This window comes from Apostichopus japonicus, chromosome 22, assembly GCF_037975245.1.
Source record: "Apostichopus japonicus isolate 1M-3 chromosome 22, ASM3797524v1, whole genome shotgun sequence".
Taxonomy (NCBI): domain Eukaryota; kingdom Metazoa; phylum Echinodermata; class Holothuroidea; order Aspidochirotida; family Stichopodidae; genus Apostichopus; species Apostichopus japonicus.
Genome location: NC_092582.1, coordinates 13,460,929 through 13,484,906, shown reverse-complemented (window position 1 = coordinate 13,484,906; position 23,978 = coordinate 13,460,929). Strand labels below are relative to the sequence as shown.

At 34.2% G+C, this 23,978-nt stretch overlaps 1 protein-coding gene across 3 annotated transcripts in view; it reads right to left on the bottom strand.

Moving 5' to 3' along the window:
* The window catches only part of LOC139963471 (uncharacterized), a 119,685-nt gene that overhangs the window by 74,290 nt on the left and 21,417 nt on the right, over positions 1–23,978 (bottom strand). The window contains exon 1 of one of the 3 annotated variants that reach the window (XM_071964267.1): positions 4,839–5,272. The exons of the other annotated variants lie outside the window; for them this stretch is intronic. Coding sequence (XP_071820368.1) covers positions 4,839–4,906 — 68 coding nt within the window. The 5' untranslated portion in view covers positions 4,907–5,272. Of the gene's footprint in view, positions 1–4,838; positions 5,273–23,978 lie in introns of those variants that run through there. 3 annotated transcript variants of the gene reach the window in all.

Genomic DNA, 23,978 nt, shown 5'->3' with positions numbered 1-23,978 from the left:
TGTTCTTCTAACGAGGCCAAGGAAAACGTAATTGATTGATTGATTCAAAGTTGCATCAATGTACCCAAACTCTATCGATTGACCTAAAAATTCAGCATGAGATCAATCCATACATCAGCAGTCATTCACAAATTTCCTGGTGAAAGACATTTCGTTAACACGTATATATTGGAAACTTGTGAAGAACTTCATATCGTAACATGATGTGTGCTGTTCAACCACACACAGCCTGCCGCTGTTGCTGCTGAGATAAATTTGTGTTGGGTGGCAATTAAAAGAGTATAAGCAAAGAATTGTGATAGTATTTAAACTATCTGCATAAATAGCATTCCCAATTTTTATTTTTTTTATTTAAAAAAAAATTAAATTATTTTATTTTATTTTTATTGCAATATTTTCCATAAAACTTTCCAATTGTAAGTCCAACTATATACACCTGGTAACTGCTTCGTCATGCACACCACCCTCTTTTTCACATTTATCCTCCATCACCTATAGGGAAGAGGGGATAACTAATGACTTGTTAAATAATCACTGATTTTAAATAATTGCCATTTAAAATTTCAGTCCATTCTAGCACATGTTAAATGACTATGCAAACTATACTGGAAAAAAAGACATACATATCTTAATAAAGAATGACAAACAGTCAATTTTCAAAAATAAGTCAGACTTGACTAAACTGTATCACAATTATCAATTCTGACAAAAGAAGCTGACAATTAAACTTCTATCATTCTTTACATTTGTTTCCAATATCATTAGTAACAACTTAAATAATCATTTTCAGGCCAGTCTTACTTTTCTGTTTCTCATTATGTGTTTTCATTCTGTTCATTTTCTTTCTTATTGTTCATCTGTTGTAGAGGTACAGTATCATACACTCACACGATTTTTGATGTCTCAGAGGTGCTTATTACAAAATGATAAACAAAAAACCTGTAACTATAATAACCAAATAAAAGGTATAAAGTTAACTTCAAATGATTTCAGTCCTGAATATAAATTAAGTAAAAAGAAAAATTTTCTGTTTGCACTGTACAACTAATTTTCTATAAAGTGACAACCAACCAATCGGTTGTAAATGGTATAAGTCTCTCAGTAGTGAATATAACATGGTTTAGTCAGAATGTCAAAAAGGAATAATTCAAAGCAAAAGAACAATCTTAAAATTTTCACTTGATTAAAAGTAATCATTAATCACTCAACCTCATCATTTTAATATGCAGCCTATCTTGATATATCAGGCCTGTGCCATATTAAATGTATTTCACTTGAAGAGTTATGTATTACCCCATGCAGCGTCTACAAAAACAAATCTTTTTTTCCCCGTTGTTCACAATGCCAGATGGTTCTCTGTATCGTTTCATTTATCGCACCGTTTGTGTCTCACAATAACAGAATGCTCTAATTTGCCTTTCTCCGAAACACCTATCATGCACATAGAGTCATAGTTGGTTTCATCGAATTTTTGTCTTATATTTAGCCACTTTGCATAATTTATCAAATGAAAATGTTGTCTATTAAAGTAAGCAATTCACTTTACTTTGACTATGAATGCTTGGCCAAGTTACAAATGTAATTTTGTGGTCTGCTAGTATAAAGGGCATATCTCTTTGGAGACTGCACAAATATAGTACTGCTGTACAGTACACATGTTCTTCAGCATTTATCAATTAAAGTCCCTGTGCAGATTTTACAAACAACGTAATTAATATACAGACTACAAAGAGGTGCGTACATTAATTTGAGACATAATTTAAAGATTTCACTAGATTTTTCAAATATGGCATATGTAGAGCTCATTACAACCCAGACTGTTAGTAGCGTGAGTACAAAGTCCGAGTATGCGTATGAGTACAATTGCCTCCCGTATTTAGTACCATGTACAAATATGTGTTATCTCTGAGTATGACTTTGGGGGACAAAGCCTGGAGTACAACTCTGAGTACAAATAAGGAAAAGTATACTAGTATGAGTACCAACTTGAACACAATTCTGTTTCGTCTCTACCAAAATATTTACGATATATCTTTGTACATGACCCTATCTTCTATATCTCTCTGCAACTTGTTTCATTTCAGCCCTGTCCATTTCAAGCCAGTAAATGCTCTATGAGCACTTAATGCATAATATACTACTTTCAAAATAATAACGACCAATATATTAGCTTGGAAGAAAATGACCAAAATGGGCACCCATAGGTAATGCACTCTCCTATTTTCAATTTATGAAATAAATATAGCGAGCAATTCGTTAAATGTTAAACAAAGCCTGCATTTTGGGAAATATTTAATACAAATGAAAACAACAAAATTATGATAATTTTAAAGTCAAAGCACAAGGTTGTGTCGATCTGAAGGTTTTTTTTTCAATGTCATCAATTTAATCATATTAATATAAAGATGCATATACATATATGTATCTCCTTTAATGTTTCAGTTTATTTTATCAACTAATAAAGACAATTTGTTGGCAATTACTATAAAAAAAGGATCTGGTTTGAGGGCAACTTTAAGAGAAATACTTTAAACAACTTTAATGCACTACAATCATTTTCAAAATGGCTCAAACTATATAAAGTATTGTACAATGTACTATATAGAAAGTGTGTAAAAGATGCTCTTGGCATTTAGTCTTTTCCTAATGACTGAATCTTCTTTCCTTTTCTATTCCAATTCACATCCAAACCACCAAAATAAAAATGAGTATAATAAAGAAAAATGATTTACTCTTAAAAATAAACTTCAGGTAGAAAGGTTGGAGGAGACCAGTGGAAGGATTTGAGGGAATATAATGTACACTTGATATCCTTTAACAAAATGACAGAGCAATTTTAACCATACCATGTTTCCTTCAATATTTTGGGGGTTAATTGTGTGTATATTCAAGTGCTATTTCAGATAAATGTGCTCACTTTGGTACAGCTGGTGTACATATATATATATATATATATATATATATATATATATATATATATATATTAGTGTTTGCACGGGTTATCCGGGTACCCGGGTACCCGCCCGACGCGATTCTACCCGGTTCCTAATTTATTACCCGAATCCTAAGCAAAGTGTGATTTAAAAAAGAAAAAAGAAAAAAAAAGGCAAACCGACGGTTAGGCAGATTTCCCATTGACTTAGTGTGGTGTTAGGCTACAATGTGGTCGAAGATAACAGCAATAAGGAAGGGGCCCGCTCGACGCGATAATACCCGGTTCCTAATTTATTACCCGAATCATACGCAAAGTGTGATTGTTTAAAAAAAAAAATTGCAAACCGATGGTTAGGCTGATTTCCCATTGACTTAGTGTGTTGTTAGGCTACCATGTGTTCGAAGATAACAGCAATAACGAAAGATTTCCATAGATATCTTATAACTGCGTCACAATTTCAGCTAATGAATAGATGGCTAGGCTAGACTACCCCTCCCCATTGACTTAGTGTGGTGTTAGGCAACTATGTGGTCGAACGTAACAGCAATAACGAAAGTATTCCATGGATGTCTTACAACTGCGTCACAACTCCAGCAAATAAACAGATGGTTAGGCTTAGCTAGATTTCTCATTGACTTAGTGTGGTGTTAGGCTACCATGTGGAAGAAATTATTATTTATTCATTCGTTTATTTCAAAGAAGGAAAGGCTGACAAGGAATTTTACGCGATGTTTATGGATTATAGACGGGATAACTAAAAAATAGTAATCGCAAGTGGCTTTTTACTAATCCTTTATTCCAAATGCGATCAAATTGCCCGAATCGCGCAATCTCGCGGCTAATGCGAACCCTGGGCCTGCATAATAGATAGTAGTAGTATTTAAAACTGTTTAAGAGCTAAATTGGATATTTATATGGTTTGATCCAATAGACGTGCACGAGCTAGCATAAGCAGCGGCGGCAGTGCGATGAGTAGTAATGCTAATTATAATTAAATAATTCATTCATTAACAAGTTAATGAAAGAAACAGAAGCAAATACAAATTATTGAGGGAGGTTTTATACCTTATCTTACACCTACGTACTTGAACATGAAAACATTGTCAGTAGAGAATATAGTGCATTTATTACAGCATCCAATATGTAATTTCTTGAAAATCGTGATACACGAGGGTAAACAATTTTTTCCGGGTACCCGGATACCCGACGGGTAACGGCCCTCGGGTACCCGGTTCCCGATTTTTGGACCCGTGTAAACACTAATATATATATATATATATATATATATATATATATATGTATATATATATATATATATTTATGTATGTATGTATGTATTTTAGATCCTCGCAGGAACTCGCGGAGAAGCCATCATTGGCTTATCAAAGCCGCAAGCTGACCGAAATCAGTCTCTTAGATTCATATTTTAACATCCATGATTATGAGTTGTCTATTGTCAACAACTCTGTAACTATAAGACATACATTAATCTTGGAGTGACTCAAACTCAGGACCATATGATTGAAAAGCACCGGCGTGTACCACTGAGCTAACACTCCCTAATTTAACACTCCCTATTTACATATAAATATATATATAAATATATATATATTTAATTTTTTTTGGGGGGGAGGAGAATTTACCAAAGTCAATCAAACTCGATACTACTATGGTTTATTCCTAGTAGATATGTACAAACAGGATATGATACTGTACGATAAAGTTTGTCAAGAAAATTTCAGAAAGCAGTTACTAAATAAGAAGGCATTAATGTATCACATCTCTATGACCCATTGCCCTATAAAATGTTTACTATAGCACTATACCTTCGAGGAATAATGTTACCGATGCTATTCGTTGGGACTACTGTACCAAAATACAACTACTACTACTATGTACATACCTTGAAATCTCCACTAACAAACTGATACGAGTTCCAAGTGAATCAACATCTTCTTCGGAATCCACCATTGTGATAAAAATATTGTTCTCCCGTTTATTATGCTGTCCCTATATAATTCCTTCCAAATTAAACACAACTGATGTCTTCGTTAATAAATTCAATGATTTCTTGCGACGAGAAAACGGTTAACATACACCTGGTATCGGTTACACAACAGAAAACCGACAAAGCAGTTATCCTGACCACCCTGGCATAAAAACAGACACAATTATGTGATCGCAAAATTCAATTAGAATCTGCCCTTTTTTTTTTTGCCTTCACGTCATTATTGAGCTACAGTAGATATTATATTTCTATATCGTCTGAACTGAATGGGCCATCGCTTTTTCCCCGACTCGAGTAGTCATTGTTGAGACGTGAAAGCAATAACCTCCCCCATCGATATAATCCACTCTCCGTTCATTAATCGGGGAAAGTCAAACCAGCCATGGTAAAAATAAAAACAATGTATCAAAATAAATGTATTGGAAAAAGGAGGAAAGAAACAAAGAGTCTAAGGAGAAGATAATGAAGGCCTTGAACTTTAAAAGGGGAAAGAAAAAAAGAGACACCTCCTCTGGGAAATATTATTAAGGAAGCCAGTTTTTTTAAGAATTTTTTTATTAAACACTTCATAAAAAAAATGATTTCCAGTAAATATACTTAAAAGACAGAAGTAGGCCTTTAGTATTACTTTCCCTGAAGAGCCCTGAAGGAATTCAAAGAATGAGGAGAGATAGACAACTCAATTGAGGAAATTGCAATATTGGAAGAAAGAGAGGCCAGAAAGAAAAACGGCTGCAAATTTATGAGTTTATATACGAAGCAAGTAATTACTTTCCTGTGTAATTATGTAAACCACGAACTGTTTTGTTAGGAAACGTGATCATATCGTGACGTTGATATTTTGGTTATGTGTCTTATGGATTTGGTTAAATAGATTTTTCTCCCTGTCATCATATGTTAGGTAGCCAGGTTGGATAAAGTAATCAAAATTATGATCTTTCCCTCGTACACCCATGCAAGTATAATCACAAATATAATGGAAAGATAAACACAAATCCTAACAAGAAATTTGTCTCCAAAATAGGTAAAAGGCCACGATTATTTTTTTCTGAATCAGCATTTATAATACAGGGGTCTGACGAAATACTATACATATACATGAATGACCTGAAGAAATTATTCCAAGCATCGTCCTTGATGTCTGATCGTCGTGTCTTAAATTATATCATGTACAAGCGTTTTGTCATTCATCTTTTCGGGCACATGGAATTCAGAATCCGAGTGAATGCACTAAAACGCGAGGATGTGATGAAGCATGAGTAGATATGATTAAAGTACTGCAGGAAATTGTAGGCTGCCTGGAGAAATATCAGTTTGTTGATAAGTTTAAGATGGAAAATAGCTACAGTAATAGCCAGAAAGCGGAAGGCGCTTGGGGGGATTAAATTAAATTACGGAGTAAAATCAGGACGTATGAAACATTCGTGGAGTTCTTTTGATGGTGTACTACTGTGGTATAAAAGTACCACTGTGTCAATAATTATTACTTAAAGGGTGACTTTTATTGGCACAGAATTAATATTTGTCGTGTTATGCTTCGGTTTCACGAAAAAACACAGATGACAGTCTGCGTCGTATTTCTGTAACGCCTTTACTGTTTGTGAGCAAACTCTTTAAACATCTGAGGCTCATCGATGAAAGTGGCTGGACTACTCAGTCTAAGACATATATCATTAGATCTGTTCCTGATCAGATGCAAAAAAATAAAAATAAACAATAAACAAAGGAGACTTATATATTTATAGCTCAATCTATATATAAAGGTATTTAAAGGGAATGCAGACTCGCGCACAAAGAAACATCTCATGCCGGTAATCTGAACTAGTTTTGAATGAGGTGTAACAAAAGTGTTATACACCACCATCGTTCCTAGAAAATACATACACATCTTGCTACCGTCGGTAATTAGACACTAATGTACAGTCAATACATGCAGCTACAGTCAATACCCACACAAGACAGTGCACATAGCAGCGATGGACATCTCAGGTCTAGATAAAGATAACAAGGTATTACGTTTCATTACTGTCTGCATTTTGTAGGGACAAGCAGAAAACTTCACTTGCAAGCAACGGAAAGTTAATTTTTTTCAGAGGGCGGCACGCAGTTTGGGGCGAGTCTTCAATGCCTTTAAATGGTCTGGCCCTTTGCCTTAACCGAGTCTTTTCTCTGGTTCTTGTAGAAAACAATTTGAGACTCCCTGGTCTAGAAGATACGTAATGCAAAATTACATTTATGACTCGTTTTTTTGAAAATATCACTTTCGTGGCTTCCAGACTTAGTATATAAATAAACAAGATGCTGTATGAATATTGAACGGCATTGACCTATAATTAGTTTGTACTTTATTCTCTTTTCTTTCCTTTTTTCTTGTATCTTTTATTCTTTAATCGATATTATTCTGCTGAAAATGTTTTATCATTAATGGGGAAATAGAATTGCTCCATATGTGATAAAAAGACAAATTTGATAAAGAGAACAATGCAACTTGAAAAGCCCAATTATTTTCTTGAATCCATATGAAATCAACACTTTACTTCATTTCTGTGTTAAAGTTATTGAATTTCATCCCTAGCAGGTAAATAGTGTCAGGATATAGTGGGTTTGAAAGAAATGATGGCTTTCATAATGGTCTCTATTTACACTTTGCAGCCCATTTAAGTTTTAATTTTATCTTTAAATACTGTCAAAAGATTGCTCTAAATATGCACACAGAACTGGTCGACTAATTTCATTCCCAAAGGCTCATTTTGTGGTCCTTAATTGCCTCAACATGTATCGTGTTCATGGATTTTTCAATATTTAGGAAAAATTTACTTGAATGGTTAAATGACTATGAAATTAATATTTTGTAATACTTGAGAACTGCAAATATTTGGTACTGATCAGCTTACAAATCGTAACTAATTGCTTGTATGACAAAACTTGTGTATTCACTGTAATTTTCCTGAATTCTCTGACGGATAAGACTTATTAGATAATAGTAATAGACATGCTGTATTAATATTATAAATCATGTAACACAAAAATGTACATAATATGCGATAAAATGCTGTGACCATTGAAACTCTGTTATATGAATGTTACATCTAGCTAAAATATATATTAATGTCTTTTGTTTTCTGATGCACGGTACATTGAATCAATACAAAGGACATCAAAAGTTTAAACTTTTCATTTTCGGGATGAAATGCACAAATTTATCCATACTTTTAGTACAAGTTGCTACTTGTGCAGACGCAGCACATACTGTAGATATTTCTTTTAATACTTTTATGTTTTACCATGACAACTTATATCGATTACTTGCAATGACTATATATGTAATGTAAAACCATAATTTTTCCCTTTCTAAACTTGAAATTCTGTTTTATAAATATGTCACTTTCCGTATTTTTTCCGTTTTCTCATCCCCATCCGTGTTTTTCAGGGAATACATGCTTACCTTCCATAATGCTGGTGACCACATGCTCATGCACAACAGAAATTAACAAACCTCATGTAACTTCCCAGCTACCCAAAAAAAAATGAGCGTTTTCTCGCATGAGGATTTCCGCTCAATGGCATACCCGAGTGTGTTTTTATCACAGATAGGGCACTAGTTCTGGGTACACGCAAGTTGCTTACGCTGCAAATAGTAGTTTTTTTTAAATAATAAGTTGAAAATGATCAAATAAAAAAAGCTGTGTTTTCCCTGTTATTTCATCAGTTTCAATTTTATTTTTTACGACCGCATCAAAATCCTGTTTCCCGTGTTCTACTCTTGTTTTGTGAAATTCTTCAGTTTTCCTTATAAATTCAGTTTTTCAGTTTTCGTTATAAATGTAACGTTCAGTTATAAAAATTCATAAATTGACATAACTTTTTCACTCTCTCTCTCTCTCTTTAACTGAACTGTTATTAATATATTACAATTCAAAACATACAGAACTTTGTGCATTTATCATCGCTTGCTTTTCTTAAGACTGACACAATTTCATAGCTAACAATCCGCCAGTCTGTTTTCTTGCAGAAATTTTGATCGCCATAGTTTCTTCTTTCTTTGGAGGAGAGTAGAGAGAAACTAGGTTTTTATCTTCATCAGCACAACAGAGAGAAGTTTATATGACCTAAATCTCCCTGATGAGTTACAGATATCTTCTTGTTTATCAGAGATGGGGTGAACAAGCATTCTTCTGATTAATTTTTAGAATTGATTCACAGGCCGTGTATCAATGCTTCTTGTTTTTGTTTTGGTAATTGCTTACTAAGAAAACATTGGCAAATAGATACGTACCACTGTTGCTAGCTGGTAATGAATCATTTAGAAGTGGGGCACATCAACTGACAAAACACATTAGTTTCTTTCAGAAAGAAGTCAAACTACATTGTCAATTAGATGGGTTATAAGTTTCACTCTACAAAAGCTGTTTCATAATAGAAAACATATTAAGGGTACATTTCATATCGAATGCATTACTCTCGTCTCGTTGCCCGCATTGTTTACATTATGGTGTACATGTCACAGTCAAGGTTTAGAGGGCAAATTCAGAACAAAATTATTTGATAGAGTCTCCATGTAACATTTCTCAGTGCAGATGTGTATCTGTTGAAACATTAGCATTGTATCACTTATTGAAATTGTTACGACATCATATGTACCATTTGCATTGTTTCAAAATTATAATTTCATCATTTGTTTAATGTTACAAACAGATCATTTGTGTATTGTAACAAGAGTACAATTGTATCATTTTTATTGTCACATAACAATTGTATTGTTTGTATTTGACAATATAACAATTGTATCATTTGTATTGTTGCAACTTCATAATTATATCATTTTGATATTGACACATACAATTGTATTATTGTATGGAACATTCTCGACATTATAATTATATCATTTGTATTGTCATATAACAATTGTATTGTTTGTATTGTAAAAAAAAAATCAATTGTATATCATCTACATTGTTATAAAACTGTATTGCTATGTACCTTACAATAGTAGCTGTTATATTTTAATATTTCACAATTGTATCATTAGTATGCAATTGGGTTAAAGTGCCTGGTGGGATATATAATTATACTTTTAAGAGCTGGCAAATTATAACCTTCTGCGATATTCCACCAAACTTTAATATCATGTGCAAGGTTCCTACAAATCATTTATCAATACACATAAATCTTATATTACATGACGTAGTTAGTAAATATAGCCTAATCAGTAAATAATGCCACCTTATCAATGGACAGTCCTTCATATATGCAAATAAACATTGTAAATGTAACCAGATGCCTCAAGTATTTCAAATTAAATTGAAACTATTTTAATGATAAATATCTCAAAACCTTAACAAGTAGATCCCTATATACTCAGAATTTAGCATTATACATTTCGATGGACAACTTTTAGTTTGACTATATCTAGATAAACCTATATTCAGATAGGTGTCGTGCATCTTTGCACTGTGTGTAGGGTAATGCTGATTGCATGGCAGACTAAAAAGGTGCGAAGTCCATGCACACGATTCATTTCTATGACATGCTATATACGACAACTAGAATCCAACAATGTATAAAAGCGATCACCGTGGTTACGAAACAGCTTTTCACTAAAGACAGATGAAAATGTCGGGATATTTTTCCTCTAAAGCGGGAATTCCTCTGCCAGTGACGATTGTACTTTTCAAGATAGATGATTATAGAATGTATACACCTCATGTTTAAGATGGTTTCAATTTATGTCCATGCATGACAACCGATGAGATGCCTCATACTTTTGCATCATATATTATCCTGTATCCAAGGATAATAATGGAGCGCCTGCAGCTCCACGGCTGTGCTGCAGTTTTTACCATTACTCATAACAAATCAACCCGATAACAAGGGCTCGGAGAACCTCTCCTTTGTAGTTACCTTGGTGACCAGAAACACTGTCACCACCTTGAGACTGTCTCTATATTATTTCATTTCAAAATACATATCGAGTTTAATTTTAACTCTGCCTCTCCGTCATCGCATTCATCTCGATGAGACGAGTATGAATGAGAAGACATGGCCAGACACAAAAGAAATTTATTTGTTTCTGTTGGTTTGTTTATTTATTTGTTTTATCACCAAAAAAAATTACAATGTGAAAGGAAGTCTTCTATAAAGCCTGAATTGTCTAAATAGAGTAGAAGACTCCTTGGTAAAGAAGAAAAATATAATACAAGTTGAATGAGCAGAATGATACAGATACTTTAAGGAGTAATAACTAGACAGGATAACATTGTCCTAGTTCAAAAAGAATTTAGCTATACATGTAATTACTTAATAAATATAAATATTACAAATTACAACATTATGTGCAGGTAAAGCCTTTTGAAGACAGTCAGCTCTTTATCTCCTTTAAAGTTGCCTTTTTATCTACAATGATGTCATTTGGTTAAATTTTAATGAGAAAACTATCAGTTCTAAGTGAACTAGGCTGTACTTAGTGAACATTTCCCATGCAAGGACAGCTTAATATTGAGTGCTTTTCTTTAATTCAATGGCTATATCATAGGTACTTTAACACTGAGGTTTTTGCATGGTGTGAACGTGATTCATTTAACTTTAATGGACAACCGATAGTGGCAGCATTTTGTCCAACAAACCATCTACGAAGCAAAGCAACAGATATTTTTGCCCCGACGAAATTATGATTCACATTCAAACCCGAAACAAACATGCAGTTATATTTAAAAAAGTGAAATAATTTTACAATAAGAAATACTTATTTTAAATTAAGAAAACTGATTAATACTTGTCACAGAATATAACACTACAAAAATTAACAAAGTATGTATAAACTTCAAACCATCAGGGAGAAAGGAAAAATATCCCCTTAACGCATTAGGATACAAAAAAAAACATTTAAGGGGGGGGGGGGGCGGGTGATTAAAGAAGTTATAAAAACTCACCCATGTTTCCATTTGTTAAACATTTTGGTAAACCCTCTGCTTCGCCTTTCAGAGCCAAATTTATTCCTGCTAATCTCTCAAGCTTGTGTAAGATCTCTTTGCAATATAGATATATATATACATATAAATATATATATATATTTGACACAAACACACAGTAATGAGCATAATTATGTCTGGTTCCACACAATATCTCGTCATTTTCAAAGGTTCCCGACCACGAAATATGCTTATCAATCATGCATAATATTTGTAGATAATTAGAAACTATACATGTGTATTGCGTCAAAGGGGTTCACAATCATCTTTGTGACGAATCATTTCACTTGTTTTTTCGTCGTACATCGGGTTTGGTCAGATCTAATAAATGTATCCAACATACCACCGTTGAGAAGACACATTTTGTTGGCTTGTAAATGGTCAATGTCAGACTTAAAAATTGTGACAACTTTCGTGTTTTTTTACTTCCCACTTATGTCCTTCTTCTCCTCTCTTTAAAGAGACTGTCTGAATGAATAGGGGGGGAGGGGGGAACCATTCTTAATTTCGTCCTCTTATTATAACTCCCCCGAAGGGCCCATCAAGTGTATCCGCAACATACCCAGAGAATCAAACGATATGTAAATTTAAAATCTCGACTTGAAAAACAGAAATGTTACGAAAAAGAGGCAGAGAACAAGTAGGTTTGTGTCATAACAAAAGTTGGTTTCAAGCACTGCTGTATTTTCTTCCGTCAGTGCTAAGTTTTTCTAAAGGACGTTTTTGTGTTTGAGTGGATGAGGTAAGGGAATACGGCAACTTTAAAGTTTTGAATACATATATATTTGCCATGACAAGCTGTCATGGACTGCTGCAACTGTTGATGACAGTTGGCTATGCTCTGTAATTTTATTACAGTAATTTGTGGGGTACTTAAGAAAGTGTAAAACATTAAATCTAGAGAGACATACTGGCAGCTACGTAGGAAACGGAATTAAAGTGATGTAAAAAAAACATCAAAGAATAGGGACATCAAACTGATACATGTACAGTAGGCAACATGTGTTTGGAACCCACACCTCAAAATTCAGACTATTAATACATATGCCAGTGGAATTGAATGTTTGCCAGTAGAAAAAAAGACACTTGTGCATTTTTCTGCCAGTAGACATGAAGAACATGAACACATGGTAAGTTGGGTTAAAAATCAGATCAGTAACAAAATCAGCATAATTTCTTTAAACCTAACATGATTACTGCTTATTATCAGCAAATATAGTTGTGTTGCTCTCATTTATGCAGGCAGTACGTACATGCAACAACTGAGACGCTTATAAAAAAAACAAATTAAATGCCAATGGGAAATTGGTTTTAGCCAAGTATTTTATGTTTGCATTTTTGTAGCAAGTGGCTAAATCATGAAATCGCTAGGCCTGGCTGTAACTATGGTTATCTCTGCACCGTACAGACAGACTGACTCAGCTTTACATATGTACAAATCTACATATTCACATTTGAATTAATTGACACTTAATTGGCGAATTCAATTTTAATATTCAGTTTCTACAGGCCAGTGGCATATAGAGCCACATGTTGTGGGGAGCTAGGGGTAGGTGGGGGATAGGGGGTTACCACCCACCAAATATATGTTAGACTCTCCCAAATATTGTCAGAAGGTTTTATTTGTTGTAGAAAAGTCATGCCTGTCCCAAAAAATTGGGCCCCTATTGGGAATAAGAGAAGTCTAGCTATGACCTTGCTACAGGTCGTTCATGTAACATAGCATGACTGTATGTCCAAAAATGTTGAAATGGTCACATACTGTAAATTTTGACACTTAATCACTTATCATTTGAATATGTGCCCTTTAATACCACCGCCATAACAGTTCACCTGCCTCAGGCATTTGAATCCAACTCTCGCGGTAGATCGCGGGAAATTTGAGCTGTGCAGCAAGTGACTTTTCCGAGCTCGTTTCCTTTGCTAGGCTTGTGGAATTGATTACGTAACACACAGGCTTTAATACATTACAGATGAATAACCTTGAAAGGTGAAGAAGTGGGCAGTGGCGAAAAATGGTTGGCACTTAGTCTTATTAAAGGCATTGAAGACTCGCACCAAACGGCGTGCAGTCACCTGAAAAAGTTAACTTTCTGTTGCTTGCAAGTGACGTTTTGTTCGTGTCGCTACAAAATGCAGACAGTAATGAAACGTGATACCTTGTTATCTGTAGCTGGACCTGAGATGTCCATCGCTGTATCGTTTGTACACTGTGCTGTGGGTATTGACCGCAGCTTTATGTACTGACTGTACACTAGTGTCTAATTACCGATGGTAGCAAGCTGTGTGTGTGTATTTTCTGGGATCGATGGTGGTGTCTAACACTTCTGTTATACCTCATACAAAACTAGGTCAGATTACCGGCATTAGACGTTTCTTTTTGCCCGAGTCTTCACACCCTTTAAAGGGCAGATTTTCAAATGTCGTAATGCATGTATCCTGTTCTTTGTAAACATTGTAAAGACCTAGGAGAAGCTAATATTGCCATTGAACTTCATCCAGTTCCCTTTTCTCCCTCCTCCCACCTCTCCTCCCTGCACCCTTCCCCGTCTCCCATGCCTAGTTGGTAATACAAAAGAAAGGAAAATCTTTCCCATCAAAAGTTTCAAATTAATTCTAAACCGAACAAATAAAAAAAATTAATTAGTTAATCAAGAAGGATAGCATTGTCTTACTTGATTGATTACAGCAGCTGTCAAATTAATACTGTTATTGAGTTAGGGATCTTTATATTATCCTTTATATATTCTTATAATTATTTTCCTTTGTTGGGGAGGAGAGGGGGGGGGGGGTTCCCGAATGTATCACAACTCCTAACATTGGAGTTCAGTGGTTTGACAATTAGTTTAATTTATGAATCAAATTTTACTAAATAGAAAAAGGCTAGAGATCTAAAATGCACTTACCCCAGAGGCTCTGATACTATAAATTATTCCTAGCCATTGAGGAGTATTAATATTAAACAATTTAATATCTCAGTGTGGGTAACTATTTTAATACAGTGGCAGTAATATGCTTTTCAAAACTTGAGCACATTGGACCACATTGGAAAATCTGCCCTTTAGTAAGACTGCTGTTCATTTTTCGACACTGGCCACGTCTGCACATTTCAAGGTTATTAGTCTGGAACATTAGCCTGTGTGTTACGTAATCAATTCGCCAAGCCTAGCAAATGGAACGAGCATGGAAAAGTCACTTCCTCAGCGCAAATTTCCCAGATCTACTGCCAGAACCTATTGAAATGCCCGAGGCAGGTATACTGTTATGACAGTGGTATCAAAGGGCGCATTTTCAAATGATTATATAAATTTCTAGCATATTTTGGGGCGATAGTGACGACCTTAAATGTCTTCAGTACTTAATATTTTCATGATTCAGAAATAGGACACCCTAATATCTACTCCAAAATATGCAAAACCTTAAATTATGCCCTGTGAATGAATTACACTTTCATTATTCCTTTCCATTCAAAATAATTTTCTAAAAGCTTTCAGATATAGATCTGTTTTTTTTTTTCTTTTTAAAACTTTTCACAGTACTATTGACTTCCTGAAAGTATGTCATCTGCTTGACACAATTGCTTCATTCATATCATGAAGCAAATGAAGTTTAACCCTCAATACCGTTCATTCTACATCATACCAAATTTTGTTAATTAACTATCCTGGTAACCTACATAACAGACCATCAATCTTATTACATGATTAACCTTAAGTTACATATATAGGCAAACATTAAAGAAGAGAAAAAAAAAAGATCATTTATTTTAATGAAATTTCATGGTACTTCCAACTTCTTATGTAAGTTAATATACCGGTTCTTCATAAAAGTAATATTTTGTCTGAATGAGCGGAAATATTCCAAAATTACCATGAAACTCAATGACGCTTCAATAACAGGAAAAAGACGAAAACGATGGATGGACGTAAACAAGCGAGTGTTCCATGCGTAAATCAATCACTCCAATCAATGTGCTTAGGAAAATCCATATTTCATGTTTTTAATTTTTTTTACTTCAAAATGTTAAAGTGGCTGTTAACATTTTGCTGCAATTTTCTTATTTGCAAAATTACCCAGAAAAGCTAGTAGTGCCATCGAGTGAAGGACTTACAGTGATAGATCCATAGCAACGGCCTATCTGGATTATTGTCTCAAATATCAATTGGGGTGAAATTAAAGATTTCTTTCATTTCTAATAATTCTGTTCATCAGTTTGTATATATATATATATATATATATATATATATGCATATGCCAATAAGAAAGTTTTTAACGACTTTTCGACGTTTCTTTTCAATATTTAAAATGAAGGTACTCACAAGTTAAAGAGCTGTACTGCTTATAAATGGCAATTTGGTATAAAAGATATATAACTTTTAACCAAAATTTACTTAAAAGATATGAAAGCTTTAACTGTAGACAGATGTCATGTTCCCGCTTCAGTACAGGAGGAAGACAAGATGTAAAAACACTGTCAATACGTCTGAGCATATAGTATATCTCCGTTCTATTCGATATCTAAAAACACTCCGATATGAATGGGTAACCTGGGAGTAGGTATATCTGACGTACATGTATAGACTCAATGCAGTCGTTTAGTAAATCTATCACGAAAGACCTGGAAGAACTCATGCATAGATTCTCATGAAATGTTTACTTACAGATGATATCAGCATTAAAAGACTACCTGGGAAGAAACTAGCTACTATTTGGTAGTCTGACAGAAAGAATTGAACAACCAAATATGTTGATCTTATCTCTAGGACAATTGGTAGCAAAATATGCCAAAGAGCAAAACAAGGCTTGGTGCAGGGCAGGGGTGGGGTAGGGGGTGAGGGCTATATTTAATATCATCACCTAAAACCTTACCGGTACTTGTGAAGAAATTTTACAAATTTTGCACTAAAAGTATAACAAAGACATGATAAATTCTCAACTTCCTTGGATGTGGACTTAATCTGATGACTTCCAGTGAAATCATCACTTTCCATATGGCATTATAACTGTAAATCTGAAGTTGCTTAATTATGTGTAATTTTTAATTAAATGCCAAATTGAAAAGGACCCATTTCTTTAACAAAAAAAGCATCCAGAGTTCTTCTTTGTTTCTGCTTTATTTGTTGATGTTAATGTGTGTGGTTTTGTTTCGTTTGTTTATAATATCTCAAAACATCTTGCAAACCAGAAAAAAGCTAATCAAAAATTATTCACAATATTTTTGAACAATGAATGACTGTGAAGATTAATGCAAGCCTAACTAATATAATTTACAAATATGATATGGGCATCAATATCAGAACCAGGAAGAAAGACATTACCATAAGGCATAAACTTTTTAGTACTTCCACATGAAAAGATAATACATTAATTAATTAATTATTTACAAAATGTTATGGAACACAAAATCTATTGCTTTAAATAAAATATCTAGTTTTTTTAGATAAAATGTTTATTGCTTTGGATAAAATGTTTAATAGTCAGTCACTCAATAGTATAACAGCCAAATGATTTTTTTTAACCACATATATGTATACCTTAGACTATTATATATGTGAATCCATACAACATGATGGCTCGTTCAGATCAAATGACACAAATTATCAACTCCGCATAAAATACAACTTTGGCCATGATCGTAAACTATTTTTAGACTATATATATTTACTTTCACGGTCATAAAACAATCCCTTTTCTCAATATTACTACCACAAAAGACATTTAACACACGCTGATCTGAGAGGCTTTTCAAGGTTCTCTGAACATTGCAGTTCTGCAAAAAAATCAGAACAAATAAATTATGAGTATTAAAACCCTGTTCAAAATCTGGCTGTGTTAATAAGTCTTCATTATTGTGTATGCATACACCAAGACAATCATGGCTGCTTTATTAGATGGAAATGATACTTATATCATATAACAAGTTTCCCACCATAATTTAATTTATGAGTCAGTAAAAAAACAGTTGATGACTACATAGGGAATAATATATAATGCTCACATTTTGCTTAGCAGTTTGAATTTTTCCTTCGAATAAAAAGGATATCGATGAAAGAATATGGGTTCTGTGACAACAAAAAAAAAAAAAAATTTTTATGAAATTTGCGATGCAAGAAGATTTAGTCCCTGTACATTAATTTTAAAACTGAAAATTAATTAAGATCCAAATCTATATAGCATTTAGTGATGAAACAGAAGACCAGATTTTGGTATCAAACAGCATCAAAATATTGATCAAAATCAACTCAAAATGCAGCAGAACAATTCACTTGGAATATATACTTTGCATTAATAATAACTGCAAATTCTCAAGGACTCTAGCTATATATTTGAGGTATAGAAAAAAATTCCTTTCATCGACAAACATTTTTTCTTCACATTGACAACACTGCTGAACATTACACGTTCCTTCCATTTTACTGTATATAGCTCCAATCACCATTGATTTCCACTTTCACATTGCAGCCTTAAAAAGTATCAACACTCTCTTGTGAATAAATAATTTTTTATCTTCGCCATGCCTTATGTACATGTTTCCGCCCTCGCTGATTCCCCGAACCCATTCGGACGCAACATCAATTCGTGATTGTTAAAAGAGAGAGGAACTGCGCATGAACTCTATAAATTTTGAAATCCAATAAGGGAGGCTTTTAACAAACTGTTGAAGTAGAATGTTCCACGTACTATATACTGCCGGGTGCGTGCACGCGCATCAAGAGAGATGATTGTAAATAATTCATATTGGCAATCCCCTCAGCCACGCCAAGATATTTACTCATCCATCAATGAAAGTGATGTTAGGAGAACGCTTCCCTGGAGGGATGCTTTACTAGTGTGAGATCAATACCTAACCGGCTCGAGAGGCAGATCACCCGTGACAGCAGCCGACCAAGATGCATGCAGAGCTTGGATGGTGGTGGTAAGGTGGTATATATATTTGCACTATGACATTCAGTACATACATCAATCATAATAATACATCAAAGTGGGCTAAGATGCCTGCCTGCCTGCCTGCGTGGCTACATCACCATCGAGAGACGAAGAAGACCGCGACGACTGACGACAGGAATGAAATGCTGGCCGGCTGCTAAATGTGTCTTTACCACGACGACGACGTATTGATGGAAAAGATCTGTTGTGATCGTGGTGTTGTTGTTTCCATCCTCGCTTTATTTTTGTCTTTTTTAATAGATCAGTAGTCGTAAAGCCTTCTTGGATAACGTACAGTAGATAACTTGTATTCAAGTCGGGAAGAGAAATTGGGGGGGGGGTAAGGTTTAACTTTGGTGATATGTATAAAGGGAAGGAGGAGGGGGGGGGAGAAATAACCATAAACTGTTCAGCTATGGATAAAAGTACCATGTTAAATTTGTCCAAACTCAGGGTGCATTGTAGAAATCAGAAAACAACCAAACTAACTTAAAAACTGGTTGCTATAGTTAAGGCAAAATTCATACAAGTGTTATCTTTATGACTTAATGTTGGGATGAAGTCTAGATAAAATTCTTTACTGAACTAAATGAAAAAAGTCACAAACAAGTGCATACACAACACTCGACTATGACCCTGAGCAACTATGGCCAATGCAAGACTATAGCATGCATGGATAATTCAGTAGGTAAACCTACTCTAGCTGCTATAAGCCCCCGGGGGAAGTTGGATACCTAACAATTTTTCATAAATTGCGATCTGAAGTGGGCAGAGTGAAATGCTGTTAACCTGCATTAGGAATCCACTTCAATTTTTTTTCCAGGAAATATTTGTATGGGAAATGCTTTGTGTGATATTAATTGTGATCTCAGTGCAGCACCATAGCATTTAGCATGACATTTACTTTTATGTTACCTATATTATTGCAGAGTCGAAGTGTGAAACATGCTTGCCCTAATTTCCCAATTTTGGAGAAGGAAAATTTTGCAAACCAACTATATTTTTGTGAAAGGCAGATTGGCGGCAGATATGTATACTGTATATGTCCTTATGATGTCATCACTGAAAAAAGTGAAATATTTTGTCTAAATCATGGCATTTCTATGATCATGACAACCATTTGCTATACACTATAAACTACAGTGTACATCAATTCCTTCACCACAGATGAACCTTACACCCTTCTACAAGTAATATACTCATCTTATAATATAATAATAATAATAATAAATGAGACTTATATAGCGCCAAATCAGTAAACAAAAGTTACTGCTCAAAGCGCTTTACAGAGAAAGTAAATTAATTTACAAAAGAACAAGTGAAAAAATGGGTCTTAAGTAGACTTTTGAAAGTAGAAAGTTTATAGCATGTTCGAATGTGATCTGGTAACTTGTTCCAGAGATAAGACCCAGAGTATTGGAAGCTTCTGTAACCATAGTTCTTCAATCGTGGTTTTGGAACAGTTAAAAACAGTTTGTTGGAGGAACGAAGTGTGCGAGTTGGAGCGAGTTGGGGTGCATGACCATATGTACTGCACCATGAGTATACCTATAGACACATCGGTCTGTAGGGATGACTTTAGTGGGTTGATTGATTACTTCTGTATGGGGAGAACTGTATGCTCTCGTTTTCCATCATTTCATACATCGCAAGACATGCATACATATATAATAATACGTTCTTATGATCCATACGTATAACACTGAGTTTTATTTGTAATATCATATTTTCATGGACTTTGTAAGGATGCATGCATGACTATAAAATAAACTGAGGAATTATGTAAATGTTCTTAATTACTTTTTTGGTTTGCCCATTTTTAGTTTATATGAATTATACACTTTAATGCAACATATGTGTGTATAGTGAATTCAACGTATACATGCTAACTATGCAATATATGTGTCAAGAAGAAAATACAGGAAATATTCATAAATTGCCAAACCATCAATCCTAGTCATAGAATAGAACCACATAGAGTAAATTCTCAGATTTAAATATTCTGCGACAGATTTTGGCTAAACCATCAGTCGGCTGCAAATATACTGTACTAGAAGCAATATACAAGTTAATAATTGGGCTGCAGAACGAGTGACCATTTACTGTTTAACCTTTCAAGCCAAAATAAGACAGCAGAGGCAACTAAATGGAAGCAATAACTTGAAGACAATACTGTATTAATGACCTTTGAAGGAGTATTCACATATTTTGCATGAATTTTACTCAAAAAGTAAAATATCTACATGATCTGTACTCAGCATTTTCTATTCTGTAAGACAATGACATCAATAAAATTGTTGGTTTTCACTAAAATATTGCATATCACTGTCTATAATTAACCTGATTTTTATTACTGTTTATATTTTCTGCTCATCTATACCTCTGTCTTTATCTCTAGCTCTTGCCTTGAGCAATCATAACTCCATCTCTCTATCTTACTTTCCTTACTCTCTCTTGTGCTGTTATTTTTACAGTATTCGCCACTTTTGTTTTGTATTAAACTTTCAAAATGTTCTCTAGGGTCACCGTAGCTTCGATAAGTATTCATCTGTTTATTTTTATACTTGCTGTACATACTTAATTCAGGTGTTATTATTGTATTTTAGTCATAATTTTTCTTTTTCTTTTTTAACATTTCTATCATTTATTTTTCTATACAATCTTATCTTTTATAACCGTTTTAACTGTTATACTTTTAACAAGTTTTTATCTTTTGTTGTAAAGCGCTTTAGAGCAATTTTTCAATTGAATAAGGCGCTTTATAAATTTCGTGTAATAATAATAATAATCTGTTTGACTAGTGTTGCTCATTCATTTCATATTCTTACCATTTGCACTTGAATTTACCAGTATCTAATTTGCACAGGTATATATACTATAAAAAAAATTTAGGTTGAAAAAATCTACTAAAAACTCATATTCTTTAAAGATTGTATCAACTGCAGAACTACTGCTGTTCCTAATATTTGAAATCCATCTTAGCAAAAATTGACAAAAATAGCAAAAGATCATAGAATGATGTCATAAACCATATCAATTGCTATGTATTCCCAATGAATAGTATTAAAAGCAGTTATCAGTCAGTACAAAATTGATAATCGTTGCAGAAGGGAAAGTAATAATTATGATGGCACAAATCATACAGAGTAGAAGGAGGAAAACTAATATTGATGTCATTGAATCAGTATATAATAAATGACTGTGTCAGAAAGTGCAAGGTAGAGGGTGGTATTGAGCAAACAACACTGCAGCTAGACAATGTAAGGAATGAACAGAACAATATACGAGTACGTTGGGCAAATATTTGATGGTTGCACGCACAGTCGGCCAAGAAGACCAAATTTATGTTTGGACGACTAAAATCAGCTGTGGTGGATGTCCGGCAGATGATTTGTGGTTTACATCAACTTCAGATTACATTGTAACTAAATACCTCCCCCCCCTAGCCCTGGCCCCCACATAGATAAAATAATAAATTGGTGGCACCCACCATGCTGAAATAAAATAAAAAATAGTAGTATAGTTTACTTTTTTAAGTTAAGTTTATTTATTTCTACCATTTCACAACAAACAAACAAACAAAAAAATCAAAGTTTCATTACTATTTTACATACTTGCATAGATAAGACACGGTTTGCATCAATTGTTCAGACTGATGCTGATGTAGGATGAACGAAACAGATAACGTGATGGTAGAGGAACCAGAATAAGCATAGCTTTTCTAGTCTCGTCCCCCCCCCCCCGGTATGGTCCTCTAATCCTCCTGAAGGAGAGCTTCGCTGACCCAAAGCTGGTGTTCTATATTCACCAAATTACACATCTCTCCTACAGTATACATATTGGTCATTCTTTTGCTACGAGCAAAGTGTCAGACCTGGTTGTACGTCCATCTGAGGGGACAACCAGAAAAATTCCTGAAAATTTTGCCCTGCATACATAATTACAAATTCCAAAACTTTACAGGTTTAGATATTTATGAGCGACCAGCTTACCTGTCTCCTCACAACACTGATGTGAACACCAAACGATGTCTGCTAGGGATGATTACTAAATACACAGCTTCGAAAGGATAACAAAGTCCCCAATAAAATACACAATTTTGGTCATTGACCAGCAGTGACCGGTTGCTGAACGCACGTACGATGTCAAATTTATGGGTCATTAGTTGACTCGTGGCACGGTAGATGCATATTTTAGCTAAAATATATAAAGTTTAGGCTTGTAAAAGTCAAGAAGTCTAGACTAGATATTTTTTACATTGATACTACTTAACTGCTATTAGATTGCTGTATGTTTAAGTATCTGTTTCCAAATCTGACTTTTATTTTTATGATTATTTTATTTTACCATTTTTTTTTTTTTGGGGTAAATAAATAATATCTGGTGGTATACATGTATATACATACTTCAACTGAGAATACATTTTGTTTACTCCAGTGTAATTTGTGTGGCGAGAGGTACCGGCACGGTAAAGACAACCCAGCCTCTCGCATTAATAATTTAGATATAAGATTACATTGAAGGTTATTGTAAAGTGCACATGACTACCCATTTGTAATTATTTTGTGGCTTTTATTGATTCGGTTCAATGAGTTGAAGGGAAGCAGGAGACAAGGACACCATTAGTGGCGACTATGTGTATACTAATGGAAACTTATTATAAAACCTCCGGGCGAAACATCAAATCTATCATTTACATGATGGTAAAGCTTTAATATCTAAGATCATCTGAATGGCGGCAAGGTTAGAAGAGCTGTATATACTCATCTCACAGCTAGCTGCAAATCAATAAAGTTTTCATATATCATCTGCACCATTTATGGTTTCTCCAAGTGGTAGGTTGTTATAACCCACTCATGAGTCGCAAAATTATTATTATTATGATTTGGGGGGGGGGATATGGGAGGTGGGGAATATGAAGACTTGTACAGATAGCTAAACAGAAAAATAAATCATGATTTATAAAATCAATGCTGATTCTGCAGAAGAAAAGATTTTTGTTGGTCAAAGAATGGATTTTTTTCCATGTTATCCTATGAAGAAGAGAAAGTCTTTAATGTGTAACAGTTAGACTTCAACATTCTATAAATGAGACATCATATCACTGCTTCAGTTTATTCTCAAGGTCAAACGAAAGGTC